The 21,081-nt window shown below is 45.4% G+C and overlaps 1 protein-coding gene across 4 annotated transcripts; it reads right to left on the bottom strand.

Annotated features, from left to right (window-relative positions):
- Positions 1–4,616: 4,616 nt before the first annotated feature.
- Positions 4,617–21,046, bottom strand: PGPEP1 (pyroglutamyl-peptidase I). 4 transcript variants are annotated; one of them, XM_072845314.1, is made up of 6 exons: positions 20,587–20,821; positions 17,837–17,889; positions 12,097–12,213; positions 11,551–11,575; positions 11,343–11,469; positions 4,617–10,958 (listed from the first exon to the last, which is right to left on the bottom strand). In XM_072845314.1, exons 1-6 carry the CDS (start codon positions 20,618–20,620, stop codon positions 10,766–10,768), a joined length of 549 nt encoding a protein of 182 aa, XP_072701415.1. In that variant the 5' UTR covers positions 20,621–20,821; the 3' UTR covers positions 4,617–10,765. The 4 variants fall into 4 exon arrangements, with proteins under 4 accessions (XP_072701415.1, XP_072701417.1, XP_072701414.1 ...); XM_072845316.1 differs by lacking the exon at positions 20,587–20,821 and adding an exon at positions 21,024–21,046 and having other exon boundaries at positions 11,343–11,575; XM_072845313.1 differs by having other exon boundaries at positions 11,343–11,575; positions 20,587–20,796.
- Positions 21,047–21,081: the final 35 nt, after the last annotated feature.

Here is a 21,081-nt window from a genome sequence, read left to right as displayed (position 1 = left end):
TCCCCGGACAGACGGATTTACAGGTAGGGTCCGTCCTCTGGCTAGGGTGCTTTACAGCTTGCAATGGTATTTCCCCTCCGGCAGACATAAATATGGTATAATGCCTCGACAGAATCATCTGCACGAGCAGCAGGCAACGAGCTCAGCCTGGGCAGGACCAAAGCGACGGTTATTGAGAAGCAGCTTTAAAAAGAAGCTTTTCCATGGTGTGAGCCTCTTTCTGATCAAAGAGGGATGCGTCTCGCCCCTCCGACGTGCTGAAACAGCCCTTCGCCTCCATTTTTAGTGTAGATCCAGCAGATACCCGCTGGCCAAGGCTTTCGGGAGCATCGTGCTCCCTCGGGACAGCAGCGCTGGGCCCAGAAGCCAAGCACAAGGCAGCGGCAGAGCAAAAGCTGCAGCTCTAACCGGGGACTTGCCTTAGTGCAGGCTCCAAGCCGCATTCTGGAGGGACCCAGGTGAGCTCTAAATCCTTCCTCCAAAAAGCTTTCCAATCCAGAGCGGAGGGGGAGAAACAGATGAAGGAAATCAAATCCAACCTAGGCACATCCCAGAGCAGCATCTCTTTTACCAGGGAAAGGCTCAGGAGATGCTACAAGGGAAGGACAACACAGAAAGCTCCTTAAAACCATAGGATTTTAAGAGTCTGGGTTTTTTTTTAAGTGCAAGGCACAATTTTGGGTGAGGCACAAGAATGAAAGCTGCTGAAAAATTAGGCAAGGTTGCTGTTAGTCTAACCTCCAACAGAAATAAATTTATTTGTGAACCTGGGCATGGACCAGGCTTCATGTGCCTGTCAGGAGGGAATTAGTCACCGGAGTGTGACTCAGGGAAGGGCTGTGTACACAGGGCACGCTGCTCCCGCACCAGAGCATCCACCGCAGCTGGAAGCAGCTGGAGAGGAGCAGCAAAAAGAGACTTTCCCCCAGGCCTGAGCCATGATGCTGGTCGGGAACCGGCCAAGTAAACCCCAGCCCGTAGCAGAGGTAGGTGTTAATATCCGTTTATATCTCCTGGAAGGCTGGAGCCAGACGATGAGGTACCTCCAAGCAGCAGGGAAAGAAAAGCATGGTTGAAACGCCACAAGCGAGGAGCCCCAGCATGGAGAAATACTCGGCCAGAGCATCGGGAAGTGCATACCGGGAATTCTCTGCTGCTCCAGGAACCTGACCATCCCCAGCCACCCAGCCCAGGGTGCGAGAGGCAGCGAACCCTGGCCTGGGACCTGCCCGCACATGCCCCCACCAAAGGCAGCAAGGGCTGCTCCAAGCAGGCAGGAAATTCCAGCCATTCCCCTGCACCAGATCCGCAGCTGCGAGTTTCTGATTGAAGCTCTGGGGAGCCCTTCGGCAGCGGCTGTAAGAGAGGGTGGGCTCTCCAGCACCTTCGCTTGAGGTCAGCTTTGATTTGCAAGCTGGGAAAACGCAGAGGGCGAACAGCCTGCCAGATGGACGCTGCCCAAAAATCCCACCTCATTTACAAAGGGTTTGGAGGGCTTGAGGAGTAGGGGAGGAAGAAAAGAGGGGGAACAGACCAGGCTGTTACAAGAAAGAATTAAGATTAAGATCTATGAGGAGCCAGTCCACCAAAGAGATCTCCTCCCCACCTCTCTGGATCTGCATCCAAGAAACCCAAGCGGGATGCTCTATGATGAGCTTCCTCGCTGCCGACCAGCGAAACCATCGATCTCTCCCTCCGGAGAGTTCTGGTTGCAAAACAACCTCCCTGACACAGGGCTTACCCAACTGCATGACATCACTCTGGAAACACCGCCTTGCAGGAAAAGCTTATCACCTTATAAAGAGAACTAAAATGACAGTGATTTCATCAGGGGTTGGCTCACGGGAGAGCCTGTGGCCTCTCTGGGAGCACACGTCCTGGCTCACCTTCGAGGAAGATCTCAGACCTCCCTGTGCCCATCGCACGCTGGGTATCAGCAAGCGTAATAAAAGCAGGAGAACAACGCAGTGCTCCAACTCTGAAGAAAAGGCTGGAGAACTCAACGAGATCACCACGGCAGCTCAGGAAAAAAAACGTTTCCAGATCTAGGACATCAAAAAAAGACAGAAAAAGCAGAGATTCAAAAAGAACCATAAAGTTTTTCTTTCTGATCCCCCCTCTCCAGTCACAAACCACCGTTAACTCTCTGGACCAGGGGCACGGTAAGTCCTCACAGCACAGCTTTTGGGCTAGGACCACTGTGTGACCTCCCCAAGCCCTGTCCCACCTCGGTACGCTGGGCTGGCTGTGGGCTTTACCGGGGCAGCCTTTAGCCCTCGGTCTTAGCAAAACCGTGCCTCGCGGTGATAAATACAACATCCAGCCTGCTCCGTAGAGCAGCTGGCAAGGAGTAAACGCTGAATCACCAACACCCTTGGTGCAATCTCCCCTCGTGTTGCAGGGACCTGGTGCTGTTCCTTCACCGGTGATGCCTCGTTTCCTCCCATCGCTGTAACATCAGAGGCGGTGAAAGGCAGGAGCACAAGAAGCCCTCAGGACCAAGCTTGAAGCTGTTGAAGTCTTGTACCTGTGCCAGGCTGTCCCAGTCCAGCGCACTGGGGTGAAGCTGAGCACGGTCTGGCTGTATGGCAGCTCCATCTGGTGGCACCAGCCCTCCCCACCCGCCCCAGTTTGCTCCCAGTCAGGACCAGTGGCAGCAGGAACAGGGTAGCAGCCTGAAAGGAGCCAAACACAGGACTTCTGTCTGTCCTCAGCAGAAGCCAGGCTGCATCACATCCCAACAGGAGCAACCGCTGTGGCAGCCAGCCTACTCAACCCACAGCAACGAAGCAGCCCGGCAAAGCAAGAAAATGCTCTTGGGGAAGACGGGGAGAGCTGCAGGGTTGCTCTCAAGGAAAGCAGCACGCACCGCTGTTTGAGTTCACTGCACCCCAGCAGCTTCCAGACATGCTGCTCATCTTCCCACAATCCTCGAGGGAGCTCTTCCTCCAGCAAAGAAGCGTGGCAGAAGACATCTGGCTAGAAAATGCCTTACAGCGGGTTCCCAAGTAGCTTAGGAAGCCTGCAAGGGAGTTGCAGCTGGCGGAACAAAGCCAGCTTCGGAATCACAGCAACTTCTGCTGCCAGCGGGTCACCTGCTGCATCCCACAAGGCTTCGTTGCTGAAACCCCCTTTGGTCAAGACCACATCTACAGAGAGAGGGAAAACTGCTGCTGCCGTTTAAGCCCATGTGAGAACACTAAAGGGTGGGTAAAGCAGAAATACTTTATTAACTGACAGATCTGGAAAAGACTGAAAAGATTTTGGGTTCGACAGGCAATGCAGACTTTGCGTGACATTGCCACGAAACTCGAGCTAAAAAGGAAACCAAAGAAGTCAATTGGATGAGCTGTGATCGCCAGCTCCTCGTGCACCTGACATTGGCACACCCCAGAGTTTGACCAGACTTTAACACCTTCTCCCAGGAAAGCGACCGTCTGTCTGGCCCTGCAGCACACTAATACCTCCACAGAAGTTTTGGGAAGCTCTTTGAACCCTGCCGGGGCATGAGATTACCCTTCTTGTCTTCTGAACAGACGGCTGCAGACAGCTGCTCGCCGGGAAGCCCCACATCCCATTCAGCGTTGCTCTTTACCGACGTGCAGAAGATACTCTTGACACTCGTGCTCCAGCCGCTGTGGATCCCAGAGGCACTACCACACGCAGACTGGGCCATACAGATACCTCACCTAAGAACAGAGAAAGAAGAGTTATTTTTTGTTTGTTTAAAGTAATGCCATGGCAGGGTAAAACCAGAGTGAGTCTTGTCCCGATTCCAGCTTGGGATGCATAGAGGCAACTCCAATCACTGGGGGACTGCGGCTCCAAACCCTGCTCTCCAAGACTTTGCCTCGTGAATAACAAGCGTTTTAAAAAAATCTGAGCAGAATTGGGGTTTTCAGTGTGAGAAATGTACAACGGGGGTTATTAATCAGATCCTTTCACCACTGCCTCCTGGAATTATCCACCTCAGAGTGAAACGGGGAAGTCTCAAACTCACAAAGAACTGTTCCGTAGCTTTTTCTCCCCAAAGCTTTCAGGATTACAGGCTCTCAAGAACTAACTGTGCTGCTGCACGCTTTAAAGAGTCTTCATCGAATCAGGGGAAGGACACACTCCCCGCGTCTCTCTATCTTAATACCAGTAATGTTGAACAATTTTTGCATAAATATTTCAGCGCAGCACTCTGTTTAGAAGGGTGGCTGTTGCTCCGTTAGGCTATGTGGTCTAAGCAAGGGCTGGAAAATTTACCTCCAAGTACAAAGAAAGAACGTAATAGATAAAAAAGACATACATAATAGATGACGGCAAGATAAAACTTCCAAATACTCTTCTGAATACAATTACACAAACATCCAAGATACACAGCTGAGGTCTAAGACAACAAGCCTAGATAGCATCTGTTCTCATTCCGAAAAACAGCCACGTGGGACAGTGCAGGGCATCCTTATAGTCCACGGGCTCATCTCCAACAGCAGCAGATGCTTAGGGAATGGTATAAAACCAAAATACACGGTTATCTGGTCAGTCTGTCATCACCAATATGTAACTACCACCCTACAAAAAGGCATCTTTAAAAATGACTTCTTCCGACGACTGTGAAAGAACACCAGGAGTCAGAGTTAAACTCTTTATTTACTTTGAAACATCGGTTTAAATTTTCAATTACAAAGTCCAGTCTAGCAATAGCAAGCTGAAAGTAATGTTAACGGTTCTTTATTACACAGCCCTTTTGTGACACACTAGATTGTTTGGTTTTACAAGGCACTGCAAGAACACACTGAGAAAAACAGAAGCCCCAACAGATTTAGAATTGTAGCTCCAAGAGTCCTGATAAGCGTGACATTGGCAACACCTGAGATACCCAGACAGACAACTGTTTATTTCACCACAATTAACGAACGGAGGAGCCGAGAGGCTGAGTGATGCTGTAACATGCATAACGGAGTCCGAACAAAACACGTAACCTTAAAGAAGAGACAGAATAACCTTCACAAATTTGGCCAACCTAACCAAGAGTGACAACGCAGTAGCAAATACTCTTGTTTTTTCCCTTTGTCAGGTTCAAGCGTGTGTCAGAAAACCTTGAGAACTCGATTCAGTGCAGTTTCTGAAGAACATCCTTGGATTAAGGGGATACCGAACAAGTTCAGCAGTTTCTCCCAGTGCCGAAAGCCCAGACTTTCCACCCACCTTATGTGCAAATGGCTCATCTGTCCCCATCACCACCACTCTGCTTTCCAAAAGTGAGCCCAGCACAGGACAAGGCACTCCCTGTTTAATCAAAGTAAACATTTGCGATTTAAGAAGCTGGTGCAATAGAAAACCTGAACGTGTATTTAAGTAGCACAGAGTTTTATTTAAGGGCAGTGTAAAGTTTCAGTTCCTATATTTAATTCCTATCTATGGGGAGGCATTTTCTTCTCTACTTTGTCTCAAAATAGACTGAGCAGAAGCGGATCTCAGGTTTCAATTAATACAATGAAGAATTAGCAATATCCTCAGCTTTGGAGGTTTGGCAGAATATCACTTTCATCACATAAGACACTAATCAGACATGAATACAAGTTGTTGTTTTTTTTTTTTAAGAAAAAGTGCACTTTATACTGCAAAACATTAGGGTTTCTGGTGCAAAAATAACAAATCCATCCACGTCAGGATGTGTACTTACGGTATCAACTAGGGGTATTTTATCCAAGCCAACAGATAGAGTTTGAAAGAAAGCCTTCACAACTCTGAAATTTCTCTCATTAAAATATAATCGAATAGCATATTAAAGTAAAGGAGACAATAGGAAGGAAGTTACTTTGTGAAAGTACGTACAAATTAATTGCCGACAATTTTATTACCTGCACTGCGGGATGAAATCTGAAAATCGTAATTAAAAAAAACACACAAGTGTACTTTCTACATCTAAACATTCTGGTTTCCAGTCAGCTTTCAAACACTCTTAAAGTAGCTTAGTGTCTCAGCATCAGCTGCGTGCTTAGAGAGTTAGAAACACACTGTAAGTTAAAAAAGATGCACGAGTCACAACAAGTTAAGCCATGGAATAACATGGTCAGACCATAATCGCTGCTTTAGTCTAGTGCTAGCTCTTGTGTTAGTGGGGAATTACCAATTCAACTCATTTACGTGGTTTTCCCATTTTTGGTTTTAAGAAGCTCCTCCTACTGCAATTCCTTTTATACATTTCATAAGAAAGCCCGCATGCGAGGTCAACGAATCACGCACTCAATCAAATGAAGATTATTTGAGTATGAGAAGAAACTTCAGTGGATTATAACTTTTTTAGCCTTTTCATTAACAAAAATAACAACACTGGGAGTCAGTGCTGTCCATTTCTGAGTCTGCAGGCCTGGAAGCTCTTGGGCTTTTATTCCAGGCGTGGCACTGCATGTCAGTGGCCCAGAATAATCCCCTTTGCCAGCTGACTGAGGCACTAAAAGGTTAAATATTGCCTGCACAACCAGCAGAACAGCGAGAGACACACCGGAGTTTGAATGCTACATCTAAGCGTGACTGTCTAGGTAAGTAAATACAAATAGTACAATTTCCTACCTGACTTACCACAGTACGCGCAGTACAAACCCTACGGAGATAAAGATAAGTTGACGTATTAGATCAGAGCCCTGCTCAACGAGTCCGTTTTTCCTGCTGCGGACAGCAGGCAGTACCCAACGCATCAGGCTATGCTTTACGACACAATGCTGCATGCAAACGCCTTCTCAATTTCTGCAAGGAGTCTGCCAGGAAGCATTTATCTTAAATTTACTCTAGACACCTCGCCTTTGAATTTCCCTCCTCTTCAGGGCATCCGGTTAGTTTTCTTGAAGTCTTAAACTTTTGAACACCCTCAGTCAGGTCCCTCCTGGAAGGACTCTTGAAGCTCAGCAGTTCTTGGCTGCAGTCTCATGTCACAACCACACTCAACACCTCTAACCATCTTCATGACCTTTTCATCCTTTCCCACCACTACCACGTTTAGGAGGAAGCAATCAGGTTGGGGAAGACTCCAGATAAGCGTGAACTGCTCTATATGATCTTACAGACTTTGATATCTTCTCCAAAAGCTGCCCAAAAAAATACAAACAGCTTCTGTACAGTGGGTGTTTACCTTCAACCATATCATACAATATCTCAAGATGGAAGGGACCCATAAGGATCATCAGGTGCCCCATGAGTCTTTAAGGTAAAGAAACTTTCCAGCTCACAGTTTCTTTCAGCTGTGTTTTCTAAAGTAGATTACCGTGTTTAATTCAAAGGAAATATCTCCCGACATCAGCGTCACCAAATTATGAAGGAGTTTACGAGTATCTGGAGTTCCTCAAAATCCTCCGCAGCGTTTAATAACTGAAACAATTAAAATTGCCATCACCAAACTTCACCAACACATTAGCCCGTTCCTACTCCAAGCTGTTGGCAAGTAGATAAAATGACATCAGACCCGATACAGTGGAACCTCCCTAATTCTCTCTTCCACACAAAATATTCTCACCCCCGTTTCTCCGTGAAGCGTATCCCCAGAGACAATTTTGCAGTCACAGGATTCTAAAACTTTACCAGCTTTTACATTTTACAAATTGCAGGCACAGTAATTAGCACTAAACCTGAACTTCCTACACTTACTCACTAGCACAACATTGTTTGTGGTTGGCAACAGGTCTCCCAGTCAGTGCAAATTAGCAAATTCTATTTATTGATGATCTGGAAGAGAAAGCAGATAGTAAGCATTACACAAAACAACAGCTTTTTGAAGCTCTGCATCAGTTTGACGTCATATTTCCAAAGAAAATATGCACCTCTAGGAAAGGCGTTATGAATTAATGAATTTAACAAAAAACTTTCAAAAAAACAAAAGTATTTAATTTAGGTCAGATTAAATAAAATTAGTTTAATGCCATTTTTAAAAGTTTCACTATACAAAATTTCTCTACCACCAAGACACCCTTTACAAATACAATCTCTGAGGACTAATTCTCAAAAACCCAAAAAGATTATAAAATAAATTATGTTTTCTAAGAAACCGATCACATGGAAGCTTCACAAAAACAGATTACGAGGAAACGCACAGCTCGAAGCGATGCCCAAAGCAAAGGATTTCCAAAAATGAGGTTTTTCAACACTGACACGTAGAAGGTCAACCACTGCAGTCCCTAGACAAACAGCAGTGGCAGAAATTGGCTCAAGATTTTCCCCTTGAACAGCAGAGAGCACCCAAGAAAGAATATCTATAGGTGTCGAACCGGACATACTCCACAGGCTGAATAAACTAGCGTGGAAAACTGTTCTCTCCACGCAGCCGCTGCTGTCTACCTTCCCTGCCGATGAATTTGGAGCCACTCCTCCTCAGCCACAGCCAGGGGGGATCTCCAAGGCTGCCCGCTCGTACGCTCAAAGGAAGCATAAACTTTCGACAGACAGACAGACAGGGCACGCCTCACTTAGAGACATTTCTCACTGACAGAGCCTGACCAGCGACCTGCTCCAACCCTCTCTGCTCAGGGCAAGGGACGGCCAGCAGATAAACCTTCCCCACAGCACCCACGGGCATCGCTGGTCCAACCAGCCCTTCCTACGGCCGCTTCGGTTCCACGGTCATTTTTTTGTTATTGCCTCACTAAACTGTTGATCTTCCGCTCCCGTTTTATTCGCAACTACATTACACGTAAATTAAATAGCATTACTGAAAATTACTTAAATCAATTGCTGAACTTAGCAGAATACATGAATTACTCCTCTTTTAAAAGTTTAGCAGCTAAGATACACTGATGACAAAAACTTCTTACCAGATAAAGGAATAAACCTACAAGATAAGTAGCTCGACTATTTGCAAAAATGTGTCAAATCACGAATATTTAAACAAAATATTAAATATAATAAATTACTAATCAGAAAGTCTGCCTGCCTGCTGACAATCTGACAAGTGCTACTTCGGATTTGAATGCAAAAGAGAGTATTTACTTTGAAGGCAAACTCTTTTGATCAGGAAAGCCTGTATAGTAAATACAGTGGTAATTTCCTCAGTAAACCAGAAGTCTATCCAAACATCTTCATGCACAGGTCCCCTTAGCAAAGTTATTACAACTGCAGAAGTCTTCATCCTCTCTCAAGGGTTACAAGGAGAAGCGGTATTTCCTTTGTCACTAGACTTCTACTGGAAAACAGCAAGTTAATGGCAGCTCTCACTGAGAGATACTATAGCAGAATCATTCATAATTAGAAAAATTAAAATAATGGTCTTTTAAAACAGTTCAAAATGCTGGGGTTTTATATATATATATATATATTTGTAAAAGTATTAGAATCAAATCACAGACCTCTTCATTTAAATGGCCCCTCAGTGAGACCTACTGGTCATCAATTACCAATTTCGTGTCTGTTCCCACTGTAATATCATCTGTCTTTTGCTGGAGTCTTGTAATTTGGAAGCAAACCCACACGCACGACTAGCGGCAACCACTTTTAAAGTCCTGCTTAGAACCTGCATGTACACTTCCCCACATTAATTACTGGGAAAGTTCACACAAGCAGCAGCACTTTGTACCCTCCCATTGGGAGGGGGACACTAATAAACAGCCTGGAATACTCATTCTAAGCAAAATTCCTAGTTTTCAAATAATTGCCTCTGGTTTACAAACAGCAGGAATAGGTTTAAGATTTTAGATTTGATTTGGCAGAATGTCTTCGAATCTGCATATTTGCATATTTATGCCTATAATAAATCAAGGTGGCAACTTAGAATTTAAAGTTAAACATTACTCTTCTAACCTTTAACAAGAATGAAAATTTATAACTAAGGAAGTTATAAATTACTCAGCCTTCACCTTAAAAATAACAGCTAGCACCAAGAGTCTAGGATAAAGATCTCCTGCGGAGAAAGTGGCCTTTAGCAAAGCTATTTAACCGCTAATGATTTGTTTTATACACATATGAAACAATGTGTTTTGTACAGGAGGTATATGGTTGACTTGAGTGAGGAAGGTGGCATCGAGAGCGTAATAAAAAAAGACATTTGGAAATATTTGGCGCAAGTTAGGCTCATACTGCGTACACACACGCACAGAAAAAAAAAAAAAAAGCTATCTCCTGCTCCACAACAAAAGGAACCCAAAACACATCCCTTCTATCTGCAGCTCCCAGTTAACCAGTACATTACAGAGGACCCTACGAATATTTGGACAGTGTGGGGTGAGAAATCGATGCCTAAAATATTTTTCCATTTCAGCAAAGCAATTTCGAAGACTCCTCGTCTCCACCAAGCACTGTTTTACAACAGACAAACCCACACATTCCAACTCTTTTCAGCTGTACTTTTACATTACAACCTATAATTTGGGCCAAAGAGGGAAAAAAACTCGAAACAAAAGCAAACCTTTCAACTTAAGAACTAGTCATTAGAAGACTGGGTTATCAGTTCCCTGCACCTGAACGCCAAGTCCAGATGAGAAACTTTCCACCTGCGGTTTTAGACTGCTCAGTAGCTGTCACTTGGCTGACAGATAAGCTCTGGATAAAGCACAGCACACACACTTCAGTCACTTCAGAAATGAGTAGTTGCAGGTGTTCTAAAGAAGAGATTTTGAATCCTTTGTTGCCTAGGCTGAAATGCACACATTTGACAAAAAACGTCAATTTCTAGAAGTGGAATTTTCCTTTTTGAAGTCTCCAATTCTGGGTCTGTACGTTTCAGACCGTTTCCCCCCGTACTTCAGTAGCAGGGAAAATTTTGGAAGTGCAATACTAGGATAGCTTCTGCCCACTTTCAGTGTTCATGCTGACAATTGATTTTGTCTTCAGAATGCTCCAAAACACCGAGCATTTCTTCTATTATAGCCTGTAGCGCCCGACCCAGCTGTTCTGCGGTATATGGTTTTCCCAGCGGAGGCACATGAATAAAAGCGGACCTCCCGCGGCTCTGGTATAAGGAAGTGTAGTAAGTGAAGTCACAGAGGTATCTGAAATACAAGAATAAAGCTTATTTAGCAACAAGTGACAAATACAGCGTGCAAACTGCAGGACAGGAGGAACTATAAGAATGATATTCTTATCATATAAGAATATAAGAACGATATTCTTATCATTCAGCATTGCAGCAACATCCTGCAATAAAGAGTGGAATACAAGCCAGCGCGATTGCCTTAATCAAGTCTAGGACAAAGAAATGTAAAGATCTCTCTTTTTCCCCTGATGATTGGGTGACCACTGAAAAATAGATGGTATCGCCAGCCCCATGAGAAGTGAAAAGCGTATGAAATTGTACGGGCCTCATGAGTTCAGCACGAAGGGAACATGCATTGCAGCATGAGTCTATTTTCCCCATCGATCACAGTATCCCATACCTGCCGGCATCCTTAGATATAGTGACCGTGACATCCAGCCCCAGCGCTGAGACTCTCTTGCAAACCGTGTCCATGTCAATAATGGAATCGATGCATTCTGGGCCACCTTCTACGCAACACTGAGAGCCTGGGCAGAAGTGACAGTTGTCTAAGCCTTTATAACCAACATTATGGCCACACTTCTCCAGAGTTACAGTCGTAGCCATACCCGAAACACCGACATGAACCACCAACTACAAGAGAAAAGAAACAAGTTAGATCAACCAAAATACAAACGGTGGAGAATCAACAGCCCGCTATTCCCACTTAAGGACTGATGGGGTTGTTACAGGAGTTCTTGCATTAATATCACAGTAACAAGTCATTTTATCAATGAACTCGTGGGTCCAGTACAGAACAATTCTTCTTGTTTCACCCCCTCCTGGCCTAAATTGTAATTTAATCAGGGTAAAAATGAACGTTGGCACGTTCACAGCCGAGCCCACCGCTGGAACAGCCCAGGTGGCACAGGCTAACTGCGAGCTGTCTAGACAGCCCTTTGCAGTGGCCTCTTCACACCGACTGCTCCCATTAATTGGAGCACTCTATTCTGAGCTACAAAATTCTACAAATTCACGTGTTCTCACGGACAACAGAGGAAAAGATCTAGTGAGGGACTACCAGTCTGAACATACGTTAAAAATGGGACTTCACATTATGCTCATTGCTGTAACCATTTTCCCTGTCTCTTCTCCTCCTATCTTTATTCACTCACTTGTGGACTGTGCTTTTTCCATAATGCAGGAATGAGCCTTTGCACTGTCTGGTATTCAACTGGGACTTCATAGACGTGCAGATCCACATCATCTCGCAGTCCTAGCTTCTCCAACTCCTAAGAACATAAGGAAATAAACAATACCAAGGTGGTCAGACACGAGCTCAGCAGAGGATATACTTCTGGAAGGTTTAATGGCAGAGTGAGTCTGCTGTGAGGGACTAACATCAGCTTACACTACAGGCTGTATAACCTTGGAAACAGCACTGTAAAAAAAAAAACACAAAACCAAAAACAAAACCAAAAAACCCAACATAACAGGGAACAACAAAGGCATCTCCCCACCTGCCTTAACAGTCTTCACCCACAGGACCGTTTGTTTTGCTCTGATGTGTGTATAACAAAGAAATCAACATTTAACTGACAATAGTTATCACCAACACCCACGCTCAAAAGAGAAGTTGGCTACATTATTTATAGAGGTATATAATCATATTCATTTCTTGAAAGAACTAGATAGTATGTAGAGAAAGTAGAATTGGGAGGATTATATTCATCGTCTAATTTGTCCTCTCAGGACTGCTGGCCTGGAGAGGAAATCCACGTTTGTTTCCAGATAAAGAGCTCTCGGGGTTAGGTGACAGTACTACCAGGCTGCGCTTCTGTGCCTGTGAGTCTCCACAAACATTAGCAAACGCTCCTCATATGAGAAACTGAAGCAATACTGGCACACCCTCCTCAACATATTTGTCTTACTTTTATTTTGGCAGAATCTGGAATCCAATACAGCCTGTTTCCAAAATGTAAAACGGGTTTCCATCCCTAGCTTTACCTATACCTAATATATTGTACTTAATTTTGCAACATGAGCTGTTACCATTGCAGTGATTCAACTAATGCAGTAAATTATTTCTCCCTCTATAACGTTAACTAAAGCCATGCTTTGAAAACATCCCAAATATCCAGGCAATAAACCTAGCCAATTTCCTTTAAACCTTTTAAAATACAAAGTGCCAGTTAAATACCTTGCAAAGACTTCTTTAGAACCAGAGGGAAGAGGAAAGATCTTTTTTTTCTTTTCCCCAGTATACCTGACTGGAAAGCACACTGTTTCATTCCAGCACAGTAAGTTCCCTCTACATACAGCCCATGGTCCTGGACACTTCCCCCTTGCTCTTTTTTGGTTTCCGTTTCAACGCGCTCCAGTCTCACCAGTAAGGGTTCAGTTCGAGGCTCATTTGGTACTTTAGACTTTACCAGTCTAGCCCAGAACAGGACGTCATCAGAACTGAAACCTTTCAGAGCCATCAAATCCAAACTTTCAAGAACTCAAGGAAAAGATACACCCACGTGGTCTGAAGCCTCTGAAAAAAAAAATTCTTAAACAAAATCATCAGCTGAGCTCAAACCTAGGAGCCTTGTGCAAGTCTACACCAGGAGGCACTTTTCCAGCAACTAAAGCGACTTCAGCTATCGTGTTCAATGAGTTCCAACAGCATCTAACTCAGATCAAGTCTCCTTCTGATGAAGACAATGGTTTTTGGCACTCTGAAAAACTTTACAGCTGCTTTTCAAGACTGATAAGTGACTGTACATGCCATAAAGCTAACGGCCTTAGTCAGAGTCCTCCCATAGCTCTGTCTCCTCTGGAAAGAAGCTGCAAGCGCATCCTTCTCTCTGAAGACAGAAGGAGCCATGCGCTCTTGCGTGTCTATTGACAGGCCTGTGTTTCAGTTAGAAGAAACAACTCCAGCTTTTCACAAGTTAATACACAGCAGAAGCTTGTCGTCTGGTGCTGCTCTTCTCCTCTGAGATATATTTCAGTTGAAAAAGGCAAGCTTGCTCGTGCCAAAAGCTTGAAATGATTACTTGCGCTAACATCAAAGGGGCTGCATGCACAGCAAGAAAATAACCTGCAACTCGCACATCCATAAACCGCTGTAGTTGTTCTTCTGGATCTGAGGTAGAAACAGCAACGTAAGAAGCCATCAAACTACCAAAGGACCTTTCCAAATATTCTTGAATGATTAAGTTATCTCTTTCAGGTTTGGATTGAGTGATCAGAGCCAAGAGCTGCTCTTTCATGCAATTCTTAGGCTTTATTTTCCTGCACACAGAGACTGTACTTGCAAACTTCAGGCTAAGGAGTGCTATTTTCAACGAAGCTAACTCAATTTCAAATCTTCTGTTTCCCTAGGTTTAAAATTCTTTCAAATTAAAAAAACAGTTGAAAGGAGAGGACAAGTTGAGGTTTTTGGACTCCCCCATTACAATCCTACCTCCTCTATATAAACGTGAGCAGTATCTCGTATCCTTTTTTTCCTGTAGTTATCAGCATGAGTCGTTTCTTTACTGAGAAAAAAAAAAACAACCTTTCACACTTGTATGGAAAGACCACAGACAGTGTAACAAGATTTAAGATAACTAAAACATGCAGCAAAGGCAAGAGTAAGACTTTCACGGACCAGCAGATATGAGCAACAACAATGATAAATCACTTGCTCTGGCTCTGAGGGCAAGTCTGATATTAAAGGCTTGCTGTATTGATTAGTGTCTGGCACACACAGACATTCATTACCAGAGATGGATGCTAAGTGATGTTTCATCACATCTTCTTTACACAAATCTGCCTTCAAAACGTTAGCTGGTTTATGTGGTGCGTTAATAAAGTAAGTAGTTTACAAATGAGAGTATTCAAATACAAGTCAGTCTCTTTAGGAAGATCTCCAGAGCATTAATTGGTAGGAATTCATCATCACTTCTCTAAAGAGCGTGAAACAGCTCCTAAAGATGAATTTGATCGCGGAAGGTTTTACTGGCTGCACAGAATGAGCATGAAACCTCGGGCCATGTGAGCCGCACCATCTCAGTGACAGCTACCTTCTCCAAACGCAGAGACGTTAAACCTTACCTTTACAAATTCACAACTTTCTTTTAACCAAACACAGCGTTTGCGCGCTCCCGTTCAATAATAAAGATGTACGCTGGCCCCCAGACAACTTATTACCCACAGCCTTGTATACCTGACAAATATAGAAAAACGAACATGTTTGACCGATTCCCTGACCCCTCAACAATGGTCGTCTTTGTGAGCCTTTAATATCCTTATCAGGTCTGTCTAGACACCCTGACAGCAATTGTCCTTAGTAATGTCAAAACGCACTCTGACCTCTCTCCTCCTCCTCCTCCTCCTCTGGCTCAGCCAGAAGCACTTCAGGGGGATGAAGGCAGGAGCCCATTAGCTTCACAGTCCACGGGGCACACCTGTGTCTACACCTAAGTCACACCAAGGATGCCAGAAAATGCAGTGAACAGAAAGCCCATTTCAGTAACTTCTTGAAAGGAAGGTTCCTCCCAAGCAAAAATTGTAGCTGAAAAAATTCCTCAAATGAAATATGAAAATGATGAAAACACAAACAGCAAATCCACATTAACACAGAATATTTTTACTGTAAGCCTTAAAAAAGAAAGCAGAAAGAAGTTATTCCTCACTCTGAATTTATAGGAAATCTCTCCCCCACACGTAAAAATCTCCAAACATTTCATCTTCACATTATTAGATTGCTACCGCCACTATTTAAGGTACCCACGTGTAAAAATCGTTTAGCTTTCAAAAACAAACAGCTATACTAGAAATTCACTGCAGTCAGAGGGAAAAGTCACACCATATCCACGTTCGATATAAGAAGCCAAATAAAACCAAAAAGAGGACTGGAAAGAAAAGCAGAGAATTTTATCCTTGGGATGCAGGATAATGAAAGATGTAATAAACCAGAACTAGCTTAGCCCTAAAGCTAGGAAGGATTTACAAAGATTGTTTAATTGATTTTTTCTTCTATTAAAATGCAGATCACACCGTCTGGGATTCAGAAACTCAGACACGCCTTTGTGTCCACTCAGCTCCATGAAGTCCCCTGTCTGAAACTTGCACAATGCCCAACTCGCATGTGCTCAAAGACATGCTGTTCCTTTTTGTCTGGGCCTCTCAGGGCTGAGACAGGGTAAGGAAAGGCAAATCCTGCCTGAAAGTTTATGTTTTTAGTTAGGAGCTAGCACGAGCTATTAAACAGGACTCGGAGGAAGATGGGCTCCGACGCAGCAGATCGCACACCACCAACTCTACTTTTATATTCTCAAAACACCCCCAAGCCCATAAAATGAATTTAAAATGCACGTGATTACTTCATCTATCAGCCACACAGCTGAGCAGCCATCAGGGCCTCGAGCTGCCGGGCCGAAGGAATGACATGCCATTTCTCTTCATAGGAATTATACATTAGGTTTGTTTTTGTAAGCAGCATCAGAACACCCACCACTCTTCCTGTCCCAGAAGCACAATACCCTTTTGTCTGTCTCCTCTAGAATAAAAGTAGCTTGTTTACAATAACTGACATTACTCGAGCAAGAACAAACCAAATCAATTAGCCTCACTACTAAATTTCAGTAACGTGCTATTTTTTTTCCACATACACAGCTTGCATTTTTCCCCAAACTTAAGCTGAGCAAACCCTAGCTCAAATATATTAATTTCCAAAGGCTCTTGGAAGCAAAGGTTTCGTCTTCTCATACCAGCCAACACATTAGACATCTGGACATTAGTTGACTGTAATTGATTAGAGTTTGTGATTTAATTTAAAAGCATTCTAAGGAAGATATTAATCTCAGAGCTCTGAAGGGAAGAGAGATGTGTTGGGGAGAAAAATAGATTTAATTCCCTGGGCAACTGTACTAAAAGGTACCCTTGAATTCCCAGTAGCTTTGTCATAAACCACATCCAGAAGTGACAAATAAGGAAGAAATGGGATAATGTGGCAGCACTGTCCCTAGCTAATGTTTTTACAGCAAGCAACCTTAATTCCTTAGTTTAGCCGGGCATCTAGCAAGAGTTTGATTTCTTCTTCTTGCCTCATTTGTGAATATATCGGTGTTACACAGACGAACACGTTCATACAGATATGCAGCTACAAGTGGCATAAACTCGATTCATTCGAGCACGTACGATCTGCTCGAGCAACGATCCTCCACGAGCACTCCTGTCTCCAGCAAGGTCCAACTCTGTCAGTCAAGCATCACTTGCTGCTGCTTCTCAGCAGAGAGGAGGCTGGCTCCGGAGCGACAAACACTGCCTGATCCCCCCACGCCTCCTGCTTCACCTGCCGCAGCCCGCTGCAGAAAGGAGGCGGCCGCAAAAGGAACCGAGGGGAAAGGAGGCAGCGGCGGCTGTTTTGCTTTGGAGTCAGAGCCCTGACATTCAGACCCACGTTGGACAACTCTGCAGTATGCTTGACTCCACAAGACTACCAGGTGGAAATCTCATTACAGATGAGACTTGGCTTAAAGGTTAACCAACTTGCCCAGATTCAAGCTAGAGCAGAGAGAAAAACATAAAAATTCCTCTGGGTTTGTTTGTTTGTTTATTTTGAATTCTCTATGGCAGAGGAAGATTCCAGGCTCCCTGCCCCATTTAACATCTTTCAAACCCAAGGAGTTAGCCTATGAATTCCTTACTTGCCTTAGCTACATTAACTCAATCTCATTAAATTCTACTAGCTAAGGGATTGTTTTCTGAGAAGTGAATAAAACATTATCCAGCTGACCATCTGGATATCTGGAGCAAGCTGGTCTCAGTTAATAAACTGAGAAGAGAAGTTATAAAAGAGCTGCAAACTAAAATTTGTATGGATATGTTATCAGCACAGCGCTCTGTTTTAACTTGCTAAGAATGAAGTTATAATGTTACCTGAACCGCAATCCAACTGGCGTTAACAGCGTGCTCTCCAAACGGACCAAACCCTGGAACAGAAGTAAAAATCCACAGTGATGAAGTCATCCTTAAAGGTTTGACTAAACTTAAAGTTGCAAAGCGGTGTGCGCCTTCCTGGTTTATATATCCTGAAAGAAAACCCACTTCTTCTAATGCCCAGTCCTTTTTTACTTTACGTCCAAGTACTAAATAAGAGAGCTTCACAGAAATATTTGAACTATACACCTTTTACTGTGAAGGAAAACAACAGCTTGCCTCAAAATAAACTCTTTTTTCCCCAGCAGACGCTGGGGAAGCATATTTTTTCCTTCCTGACCAGATCAGAAAAGCTTGTTATGAACAGGTAAGTTGACCGATGTCACAGAATGAGAATCATTATGAATCAAAATGAGAATTTTCTATTCCTGATTGTTTTAGCCCACAGCAGATGTTTCTACAAATGCAGACAAGCCTGCCTCGAATATTTCTTCTCTGCTCAGGTCTTCACCAAGATCTCTGTTAGGATTAGTTATGCCTTACGAGGAAATAAAACACTGCTGACAACCCACCTACACCAAGCAGCAAAGGTTGTGATAGCATTATCAGAAATACTTACTCACCACGTCTAAATTTCCTAATGAATAACTTAGAGTTAACTAGTAATCCATAACATCTTTTCCTGAGCAAGCACACAAAGGTTAGGCAATTTATCTGGGTGCAACGTCAATATGCTTTAATTTAAAATGTCAGAGTTACCCTATGAGCCTAATGCAATTAGGAGACATAAATTTTGTCTAACTCGTGAAAGGATTTGAGAGGGACTACAAATATTATATGACACGTTAATGGAAACATTCTATTTGCTATCAGCAGTAAGTCTGAGGTTATACGGCACACGACGACATAAGGAACTTAGACAGCGTGGGCTCGTCCACGCTGATGGATCTCTTACAATCTAACCACTGTCGATATCTCCCCAAAATAAATCTTCCAAAGATTTCCACAAGATCAAAATGTAGGTGCGTTTTCCTGTGAGTAAACCTCCAATGTTACTAAGACAATCTACGACTGCGGCACGGGCGAACAAGTCAAATAATCGAATGCCTTTTCAGTTGTTTCTGCAAGTCAGGGAGGTCCTACATGACTCTCTGGAAACAAACAATTGCAACCTGCTAGGTTTCATTCCTAAAGAAACCATAACAGTCTTACTAAAGAAATAAAATACATCTATTTCTTTTTAACAATTCAGCCAGTAGAAGGCTGAAATTCTACAGGTGCCCACGCACGTAACATAGCCCTCTTGCTCTGAAGCCAAACGCAAACTGGCACAAACACAACTGTGGGCTATTGCTCCTCTGACTCATCTCCTGTACAGATCCCTCGTGTTATCTCCTTCGCAGAAGATAAGCAACTTTGTCAGCAGTATCAAACTCCACCGAGCATGCCCAGGAGTTCCTCCACATCCACAATAGGGCCCTCCAAGGCTCGTTAGCAGTAAACCAGCTGCAGAGATCTTTATGGGATTATCTCCTTAAAGAGTTCTAAAAAAGAAATTGCACACAAATAATACTTATACTCAGCGAGCACATGCTCGTAACTGAACGGGAACACACCACCATTGCTGATTTTAAAAAGGAATTTAGTGTGACATCGACAACAGATTATCCATACAGGTAGACCCGACAAGATAACCCCTGCATTTTAGAAACAAACTTCCCTGAAAACAGGGAAAAAAGAGAGAGGAAAAGTATTGCAAGCAGCAGAGTATTTACTGACGCAAGTTTTCTGTTTAGTCACTGCCAAGTGCGGCCGCTCAGCAATAGATACGGGTTTGGGAAAGCCAGAATTTGCCACCTGCTTCTTTGCTCTCCGCAACTGTTCTCTGCAAAGACACTTGCCTCCAATTAAAACCGCTCCAGCGCATCGACGACAACGAGCCCCTCGCCCCCGCGCTCGCTATTCAAACGGCCTCAACTTCAGCTGCTGGGGGGAGACCTGAATAGTTTCACCGAGTTCCCCATTTGTCACAGAACTGCCTTCCCCACAAATCAAGCCGGCTGTCCTTTGTACCCCCGGGAAAGGAGCCTGACAAGCTCTCGCCTGCGACACCGGGGCCTTTCATTCCCTCGCTTATTCTTCCCTGAGGTGCTTCTGCCGTGCTGCGTGGGTTATTTTGATAACAGCTTCGACACCTTGACGGCTCGGGATGGGGTGGTCAGCGAGCAAATGCCTCCCCCCGCTGTGCTCTGACTTTTTCCTGCTCCTTGGGAGATTCACTCCCCTCCTTCCCCCCCGCCAGCAAACCCCTGCGGAGGATCAGGGATGGAAAAGGGGGATCCCAAAGCCTGGCCAAGTGTTAGGAGAGCCGCTGCAAAGCCCCTCACCAAGCAACGTACCCCTCAGTTCCTGATACCCCTCACCCCCAGCAGCCCCCCACCCCGTTCCCCAAAGCCCCCCAGATGTTGTCCTCCATCCCCAGGCTCCCGCTTGTCACCCCTCACAGGGGACAGCCCCCAAACAGCCCCCAAGGGTACAGTCCCTCCACCCATCCCCTCCTCAGTCACCCCTGACGGGACAGCACCCCCTCCCCCCACTTACCTCAGGGAAGGGTCCCCCCCTCCCTCCCCATCTTGTCGTCCCCCAGCCCCCATTTACCCCCTCGCCGCCCCCCAGGACAGCCCCCCTCACCTGCCCCCTCAGGATCCCTCCCCAGGACAGCTCCCCCGGCCGCCCCCGCCGCCCCGTACCGGTCACCACCACCGCCCGCCGCGGCTTCTCCATCGCGGCTCCGTCCCGTCCCGCCGCCGCCCCGCACTGAGCGCGCGGCCCCGCCTCGCCACCGAGCGCGCTCCGCCCAGCCGCCTAGAGCGGTCCCCCGCGCGGCCACAGAGCGCGCTCCGCCCAGCCGCCTAGAGCGGCCCAGGCCTGCCGCTTCCGCCGCCGGGGCGGAAGTCGCTCGGCGGGAGTGGCCGGGCGGCGGGGGCGCCTCGGGGCGACCCCGGGAGGGGCTGGGCCTGGAGCCGCTTCACCGTTGAGCGGTGCCCTCCGGGGCTGGGGGGAGGCTGTGAGGGGCTACGGCCTGGCCGCCTACAGCGCGGGCCCCGATGGGAGTTGGTTAAACAAAACGCTCAGCCCGATTCACGCGCGGGGCTCTCCTCCCCCCGGGGGTGGGGGGGACACGAACCGGGGCCTGGATCCGCGGTACCGGGAGGGGCCGCAGAGGACGCTGGGAAGCCGGCGCG

Source organism: Ciconia boyciana, chromosome 24 (assembly GCF_034638445.1).
Source record: "Ciconia boyciana chromosome 24, ASM3463844v1, whole genome shotgun sequence".
Lineage (NCBI taxonomy): Eukaryota > Metazoa > Chordata > Aves > Ciconiiformes > Ciconiidae > Ciconia > Ciconia boyciana.
This window is presented reverse-complemented; position numbering and strand designations above follow the sequence as displayed.